This window comes from Brachycentrus maculatus, unplaced genomic scaffold (genome assembly GCF_059751285.1).
Source record: "Brachycentrus maculatus isolate JH-2025_06_01 unplaced genomic scaffold, ASM5975128v1 h1tg000869l, whole genome shotgun sequence".
Lineage (NCBI taxonomy): Eukaryota > Metazoa > Arthropoda > Insecta > Trichoptera > Brachycentridae > Brachycentrus > Brachycentrus maculatus.
In genome coordinates this window covers 157,157-166,522 of record NW_028281595.1, presented here as the reverse complement: position 1 = coordinate 166,522, position 9,366 = coordinate 157,157, and the positions used below count along the sequence as shown (strand labels likewise).

At 31.6% G+C, this 9,366-nt stretch overlaps 1 protein-coding gene across 1 annotated transcript; it reads left to right on the top strand.

The window, feature by feature from the left end:
- The first annotated feature begins 6,730 nt into the window (after positions 1–6,730).
- Positions 6,731–8,555, top strand: LOC148299966 (octopamine receptor beta-1R-like). Its single transcript, XM_088275445.1, has 2 exons — positions 6,731–7,332; positions 8,525–8,555. The coding sequence occupies exons 1-2, from the start codon at positions 6,746–6,748 to the stop codon at positions 8,553–8,555; spliced, it is 618 nt and encodes a 205-aa protein (XP_088131571.1). The 5' UTR covers positions 6,731–6,745.
- Positions 8,556–9,366: the final 811 nt, after the last annotated feature.

Genomic DNA, 9,366 nt, shown 5'->3' with positions numbered 1-9,366 from the left:
ATCTCGACCTATGACAATTAGGGGCGTGTTTCATTTAAAAACACTACACACTCATCTCAAGGATCAGTTTTATATTTGAAACGTTGCTCTCCAGTAATTATAATCAGTGAATAAGTGTAATTTCTCTATAATTTTCTAAGTCATCATTATTTTATTGAAATGCTAATAAAAAGTGATTTGAGTTAAACTGAGCGTCCTCAAACAATTTTATTGAATTCAGAACGGTTAACCAAGCTTAAAATTTACAACATTTTGAGTGTGTCCAAATACTTGTTCACAAAATCTGGATTATCTCCAATTACAGGAGTTATTTTAATATTATTTTTTGACATCTCATCAAAGATGAAGAAGAATATGGAAGTCTGGGCATTTACGGGGCTTACGACCGTCGTAGGCTGGTTTAAGTGATCACTTTACACACGTGTAACATTCACCAATTCTACCCATTATTGACAACCACACTACTCAAATTCTTGGAAGTTCTATATATATGAACTAATTCATGAACAAGGTTTCTAAATTAGTTCATATATATAAAACTTCCAAGAATTTGAGTAGTGTGGTTGTCAATAATGGGTAGAATTGGTGAATGTTACACGTGTGTAAAGTGATCACATAAACCAGCCTATGACGGTCGTAAGCCCCGTAAACGCCCAGACTTCCATATTCTTCTTCATCTTTGATGAGATGTCAAAAAATAAGCTTAAAATTGCTTTTGGATCTGGTTCTATTAAAAACCATCTAAAAACTGGCAGAAAAAGGATCACCTCAAGTTGCAAAGACCGAATTCTGGTTCAGTCATGGTATCTTCTTCTGAACACGTTTTCTCGACGGTTCGTGTCAATTTTTTTATTATTTTGTATTCACTTTCCAGTTCAAGATAGCTTGGAAGACGTACTATGACGATTTTTTAAATGATTTATCAACTAAATACTTTTTAAATAAAATAAAAATTAACGAATATATTTCTTTATATTTATAATCCATAAATGTACAAAGACGTGAATGATTGTGTGTGAAAATCTTTAAAAATATATAAAATTCAATTCAATTCAAACCCTTATCCGCACCCCAATGGTGCATAGGGCACTGCATTATATAAACACAGTGTTGATATTGAATAAATATTAGAGTGAAAAAATCACTTATATTTATTTGATCCCCCTGGGAATTGAACCCGGGACCTCCGGAACGGTAGCCGAGCGTGCTGGCCATTACACTACGGAGGCGGACAAAAATATATTTGATGAAAATATTTTAAAAGCGATATTTTTAAATGCTACAAAGTTGGCCCAATTTGAATAACTAAGCACCATTTAAATAAAGGTTTTTCGCAATATTTCAATAAAAAGGTCAAAAAAATCTCGTAAAAATAAAATATTCAAGTCGAGCCATTGTAAGTGGATACAAGAGCCCGAAAGTTTTAATTATAAAGCTAATCTCGAGAACCTTTGATTCGAAAATCGAAAGAAAGGAATCGAATTAAGGACCTTTTCTTAATTATTAATTAGTCCTTTTTTCCGTAATTCAGATTTTTCTTGGATTCTTTTATTCAATATGAATAACGTATACGATGTCTGTCAATACATTCAAACACTTTTTCAGTGTTATAATTTTTTTAAATATAGAATGGCGTTGCACATGTAATACAACGCATTTGCCAATGTCAAGTTAATTGAATTCTTAATTATAAAATATGATAGACTATAAATTATAAAGATAAACTATAAATTTATTCCATTTAATTTCAGAAAAACAACCAACAGTCTGTACATAGTTGGGTTCCTGCTCGCCAGGATGAGATGGATATCTGTAGGGAGGGGAATAAGCGGGGCCAGAGATTAAAAAAACTTTGGCATTTGGTCATTTATTGGGCAAACAAACAATATGTGGTTAAGGTCTTCCTCTTCAATACGACACTCGCAAATGGGGGAGTCAAAGACACCAATCCTCGCAAGGTGCTCTCTCGTACAGCAATGACTCATTCGACAAATGGTAGATGTATCTTTCTTGTTCATCGAAATTTTCTTAAACCAAAGACGGGACGGGACAGTAGGCTGAATGAGAGAATAATGTTTTCCCTTTGAAATTTTGGAGGTGTTCCATTTGAGGGACCAGCTGGAAGACATATCAATATTTGGGATTGTCAAAAGTTCATCAGATGGGTAGTTAGAGAAATTCGTACTTCCATTTAAAACGGCTTCCTTAGCTAGAGAGTCGGCTTTTTCATTTCCCGGAATGCCATGGTGGCTTGGAATCCAAGCGAGAGAAACCTGAACATTTTTTTCTTTGAGTAAATATCAGTGTTATAATAATCTATCGGAAAATATGGACTTGTGTCTTGAGACTTGTTTGACGTACCCATATGAAAAAAAAATTGGAAATGCACAAACTTTTGAAAGCTGTATCATTGATTCGATTTGAAGATTTTTTGTCATTATCAGGTCTAAGATTCTAAAATGTCCGCCTGCGTAGTGTAATGGTCAACACGCCTGGCTACCGTTCTGGAGGTCCCGGGTTCGATTCCCAAGGGGGGTAAAATAAATATAAATGATTTTTTCACTGTAATATTTATTCAATATTACGATGGATTGGTGAACCATACCTGAAGCGGAGGACTGATCACCTTTCCTTCATGTGTAAAAACGATCAAGATAACACTGCGTTTATATGACACAGTGCCCTATGCACCATTCGGGTGCGGATAAGGGTTTTTATTAAGATTCTAAAGCTAACTAACTAACCATCATGCCGCTTTCCCGCATGGGTAGGCAGAGAAAATATAACGTCACACCACTCTTTATCTTTGCACACATTCACTTCTTACACATTAATGTATCTCCTCGTAAATACTCGCCGATTATTCCAACTATTAATCTAAGGGTACCGAAAGTCTACAGTTCATGTTTGAATGGAAATCATAGTACGCAGCTCGCAGCAAGTACCAACTCGCCGCCAACTGAGTCATAGAGACACCACGTCCATGCCAACGCGCCGTCATGCGACGACTGAGTGCAGGTAGTGAGACACTAGATCAAACGGAAGCCGAGTAGTTTAGTTGTCTCACTCTCTCAATATGGTAGTACCACATTGATTAGAATGAAAGAAATAACACGTCGCTAACAGACAAAAAAATAACGTGCTGATATATAAGTACATAGATCTCACGACACCGGCTTGTTGTGTTTTTAATAAACAATTTTTTGAAACATTTGACGATTTGAAATAAAAAAAAAATGAAGTTGGAAATTTTTCCTTAAGATTACATAAAATATGGAGTAATTAGCTTTTATAATACTAAAGTAATGGAATTAAAATTCATATACGGAACCTCTCAAAACAAGCACATCTGATAACGAGTAATTCGCATAACGAGCAAAAAATATTGTGAAAAATGTTGCTCCCTCAATAAGCGATATTTCGCATAACGAGTTACAGAGAGGGCGAGCCCATTTTTCACGACATTCACTTATGAGCCGGGACCTTAAAACCAAACAAAAAGTTTCAATTAGCGAGTAAAATTCTGGAACGAATTATGCTAGTTATAAGGGTTTCACTGTATGGGGGATTTTAATCCTTCTGTTAGATCCGCCTAGGTTATTATCTACTTTACAACACCATTGTATTTATTATACATAGCAGCATCTTAACAATGATAAGGTTGGTTTGTGAGCTTAATTTTGATAAGTATGACCCAACCAAAGCTCTACCCTTCCGGTTCCTAGATTCAGGTGAAAGCTTATCATCAGAAAATATTTACAAAGACCTATAAACATCGCCCAGAATAAGCTATGCAAATTTGAGTTTTCACTAATTTTCCTTCTTGACCTCAGGTAACAAAGGCAAGCTGTGTGGGCTACTAAAATAAAATTATAAAAATTGGGTTTACTTTGGCCTCTGATAATGCGTTATTGAAATTTTGTTATTTTTTAACATGGACGACTTATCTTTACATTTTTATTTCATTAATTGATTCGGCAGTCACTTTGTGGTAAAACCTATCTTTTTTAAATTAATGTTTTACTAAGTAAATACCACTATTTCTTAAAATCTACTGTGACACGTGTTTCGATGCATTCCGCATCATTTTTAAACACCATATACGGTGTTTGAAAATGAACTATTTTTGACACTTAATTTACACCAAATATATATTAACATCTTCTACAGTAAACAAAACATTTATTTTTATATTCTTTCAGACTCTTTTTATTCTTCATACATTTAGGCATCTCATCGTACATTTTCAAACCCTCATACATTATACAATTTTGCGACTCTATTTTTTCAAAAATGACAGTCTTATTATATCCTTATTTCAAGTACTAAGTTCATTAAATCAACAAATGAACATAGTACTTGAAAAAAAAAATATATATAAGTTTTTTTTTCACTGTAATATTTATTCAATATTTCCATGGACTGGTACCTGAAGTGGAGGGCTGATCACCTTTCCTTCATGTGTAAACTATCAAGATAACACTGCGTTTAAATGAAGCAGTGCCCTATGCACCATTGGGGTGCGGATAAGGGTTTTATTATTTTTATTATGTTCATTAAATATTTTTGTTCAAAACTATTTAATCCTTAAAATATTTGGGTAATTTATCAAAATCATAAAGCACTTATGTATTAGTATTAAAAAGTATTAGTAATCATTTTTAAAAAGTGTAAATTTACAGCGTAATAAAAAATATCAGTTGTTTGTGCCATGTCTCACTTAATTTTGGGTGCGTTGCCAAAAAAATAATTTATTCTTAGGTAAAATTTATATTTATAAAAGCAACTGCTGTGCTTTATAAACATTGTGCTTCTAATTTGAAACATTACGGCTCGACACTGATAGACAGAAACAAGCAAGGGAAGTTAGAAAATAAGTTTCTTACCCTTGGCATTATGAAAGTTTCAGTCAAAAAGGGCGAGAATTGAAGGCTGTATTGGTAATGAGAAAGTCCTGAAATACAGTCTGAATAGAATTCCAGTAGAAATAACTAATTGATGTGGGTGGAATCGAACACAACTTTCTGCGAAATGTCGTACTTAAAAAAAATCACTTTCAGTAGATAGATTGAACTTGAAAATCTAAATAGTTAAACAGCGTTTATAAATAGGATGGACTTTAAAATCTATTAAAAATAGGTATAAGGTGTTAAAAAATAATGAGATGTACAACATTTTGAGTGTGTCCAATTAAATAAATAAATACTGTAAATAAATTAACTGTTCAAATTATAAGTTTAATTATTAAAAATGAAAATGATATTTTCTGGCGTTTCTCATGTATGTGATTATAATCCAGGATTCGGACCAAACATCCTAATAAAAGAGTTTCTGTTCAATATAAAAAAAAATCATCTCACAAATAGATGTCTCAAGTGAAGTTATAGTGGTTCAAAACAAGGTTTCTAAATTGGTTCATATATATAGAACTTCCAAGAATTTGAGTAGTGTGGTTGTCAATAATGGGTAGAATTGGTGAATGTTACACGTGTGTAAAGTGATCACTGAAACCAGCCTATGACGGTCGTCAGACCAGCAGATGGACTTAATAATCTATGATATATATTTTGAGAGTATAATTAAAATGTAGCTTTGTTTTTTAATCACTGCTTTGATTTTAAAATAAAGTAACATTTATAGTGATTTTAAGACAAAGTTACATTCAAATTATAAAATGGAAAATCTCAAATTTATTGCTTCAAATTTGAATTTTAGTTTAAGTGTGTTTTTAAATGGGATGGAATTGAAAATCTAAAAAATTAAACAGTGTTTGTACTTGAGATGGACTTAAAAATATAAAATAAAAAAGCTAATGAGCGTTTATAAATGGTATAGACTTGAAAATGTAAATAGTTAGACAGAGTCCATAAATGCGGTAGAGTTGAAAATACAATACATATAAAATATACTTTAATAGCGTTTATAAATGGAGAGAAATGACAATTAAAAAAAAATAACCGTAATAAATATATAAGGATGGACTTGAAAATCTAAATAGTTTAACACAAGTTTCGGAAGCTACAGATGCTAAGATCAATGAGTTAGAATATGAAAATGGGGTGAACACACTGCATAATGTTTATGTAACATATTTTCAATAATTTTAGAAGTTTTTTTTTTAATCATAAAACATTTATTTTACCGGTCCAATCAGAGTTTCCAAATAAATCTGGGTTTTCTAATGAAACATTTCTTTTTATTCGCAGGTATAAACACAGCGGGCATCAGTGGAAATAATTGTCAAAATGTTAACTAGAATTAAAATTTAATCACAAAACCCATTAAAAGTAATAGATGAAGAATAAACAAGCTCGAAGAAGAGTAATTTAGATGAAAAGAAAGAAAAATGTGAACAAAGATTAAAAGAGAATTGAAATTAAGCAAAATGGACAAACAGGAGTCCAGTTTTTTGCCCATCGCCAACGGCGGCTTTGTCGCTGATTTGCTGAATGAAAGAATCTACAATCCTGACGTCTTCATAAACCAGTCAGCTCTCCAAGATTCGTGGACTTCAGAAAATGCTCCAACATCACTATCTTCAGATCACACAGCGACTGCAGACTCTCTCGACTCTTCCCAGTTTTTCTCCAACTCAGGCGCGAATCTTCCATTCAACAACAGATCCTACTTCGACCAAAACAACTCATTTTTCGTATTCGACGACCCGTACAACGTTTCAAACAGTTCTTTCGTTTCGTTCAATCCGTGGTACAACGTCTTATTCAAGACTGTCAAGAGCAGCATCATGGCTTTCATCATTCTAGCCGCATTGCTGGGCAATCTGTTGGTAATTGTGTCTGTGATGCGACATAGGAAACTGAGGGTCATAACCAACTATTTTGTGGTCTCTCTTGCTCTTGCCGATATGCTGGTCGCGATTTGGGCCATGTGTTTTAACTTCAGTGTCGAGCTTACAAACGGGAAGTGGTTGTTCGGTTACTTCATGTGTGATGTGTGGAACTCGATGGATGTGTACTTCAGCACCGCTTCCATCTTGCACCTATGCTGTATCTCCGTGGACAGGTACTATGCGATCGTCCAACCTTTGGACTATCCGCTCATCATGACCACTGGGAGACTAGGCATCATGCTAGCAGTGGTTTGGTGCAGTCCGGCTCTCGTGTCATTCTTGCCTATCTTCATGGAGTGGTACACGACGGATGAGCATTTGGAGTTTAGGAAAAACCACCCAAACGTGTGCGGGTTCACAGTCAATAGGCCGTATGCCGTTATTTCGTCTAGTGTCAGTTTCTGGGTTCCTGGTGTCATAATGCTCTTCATGTACTACAGGATTTATATGGAGGCTGACCGTCAAGAAAGAATGCTGTACAGGTAAGGAAGATAAAATTTCTTTACTCTTATTTACAGGATTTATTTGAATAATTAAGTCGTTAATCAACATTTTCTTCTTCATTCTTTTCTTCTTTTTCTTTTGTATACGCCCAACGATACAATAAGTACTACATCAGAGCACTTTCGATAAAATTAAGATAGATGTGTTAATATGGTTTGGACAAATGAAACGAAAAAGTATATTTCATTGAAAATAGGAGCCGAGATGTAAGTATAAAATTAATTTAAAATTCCTAAAATTTAAAAACAAATAAAATTGATATAAGACCATAATACTGTTTTAACATATATGTATTTACATACTTATATCGGTCACTCCTTTCAACAACGTCATTTATCAAAAATCGTCAATTTTCAGTTGTGCATGTTTTCGGAATGCCCAGAAAATGTACAATATCCCAGCAATAGCTGCATATTTTTAACTTAATATTTACCTGCTACAGGGCAAAAAGTGTTGTTTTTGCATTTATAAGAAAAGGTATTTTTTTTTTAATACACAAAATGTTTTTCAAATGGAGAAAAAACATTCAGGTCTTACCTAAAAAGATCTGTTGCACAGTAAAAAGTTCAATAAGTGGCTTGATATTTATTTTTAATACATTTTATTATATTTTTAAACTTTAAAAACGATCTGATGAAAAATCATTTTTTTATATAAACATATTTGTTAATATAGAATTATGGTCTTATATCAAATTTATTTGTATATTTTATATTTATATATAAACATGCCAAAAAATAATATAAAAACATAATTATGTTTTGTGAAACTCATTTCTTTGAAAGCGGATTACCCCGTAATAACATTTTTAAATAAGACTGAAATTGTCTTTCAGATGTTGTTACCTAAAAAAAATATGACTTTTTTTTTACCGTATTGTAATTTTTACATAGTAACGAATTGTAATCGAAATATATATTTAAATTAAGAAAAACATTTCACCCTTAGAAATAAATTATCGTATTCAAATTCCCTTTTAATCTAACCTGTAGAAAAGACATAATGTTTCTCGTGAAATGTATTTTCAGCGCTGAAAGTTTTTCAGGCAAAGGTTCAATACTAACCTGTTACCACAACGGAATTATTTTCTGAATCGTTTCAATAATTATTGCCTCTAATATCTTTTTGCCTCATATTATTTTATTGTATTTACGGTTATCCCTATTTCAGCAGAATTAATACATTGCTCATAAACAGTTAATATAAATTCTTCAAAGATCGATTGATATATATATATATATATATATATATATATATATATATATATATATATATATATATATATATATATATATATATATATATATATATATATATATATATATATATATATATATATATATATATATATATATATATATATATATATATATAAATGTTTATATATATATATATATATATATATATATATATATATATATATATATATATATATATATATATATATATATATATATATATATATATATTATTTTTTGACATCTCATCAAAGATGAAGAAGAATATGGAAGTCTGGGCATTTACGGGGCTTACGACCGTCATAGGCTGGTTTGAGTGATCACTTTACACACGTGTAACATTCACCAATTCTACCCATTATTTCCATATTCTTCTTCATCTTTGATGAGATGTCAAAAAATAATATGAAAATAACTCCTGTAATTGGAGATAATCCAGATTTTGTGAACAAGTATTTGGACACACTCAAAATGTTGTATATATATATATATATATATATATATATATATATATATATATATATATATATATATATATATATATAACGTGGTAATATTTTCCTTTTGAAAATTAAGTGTAAATAATATGTAAAGTGGGTGTATAATAATAAAATAAACAATGTGTTGCTTTGTAATTAAAGTTTATTCTTAATTTATCTTTATAATAATTTTTATATCTATCTATCTATCTATCTATCTGATTCTGACAGTTAATAATATTATCGGAAGTCTTTTGTTTAATTCTGAGCGACGCATGCGGCATCTGGTGGTAGA

Excerpts from the sequence above, each read along its gene's own strand:
- LOC148299966 (XM_088275445.1), top strand. The coding sequence starts at position 6,746 with ATGGCTTTCATCATTCTAGCCGCATTGCTGGGCAATCTGTTGGTAATT. Across the intron at positions 7,333-8,524 it reads CAAGAAAGAATGCTGTACAG|CAGAATTAATACATTGCTCA; the intron begins GTAAGGAAGATA and ends TCCCTATTTCAG.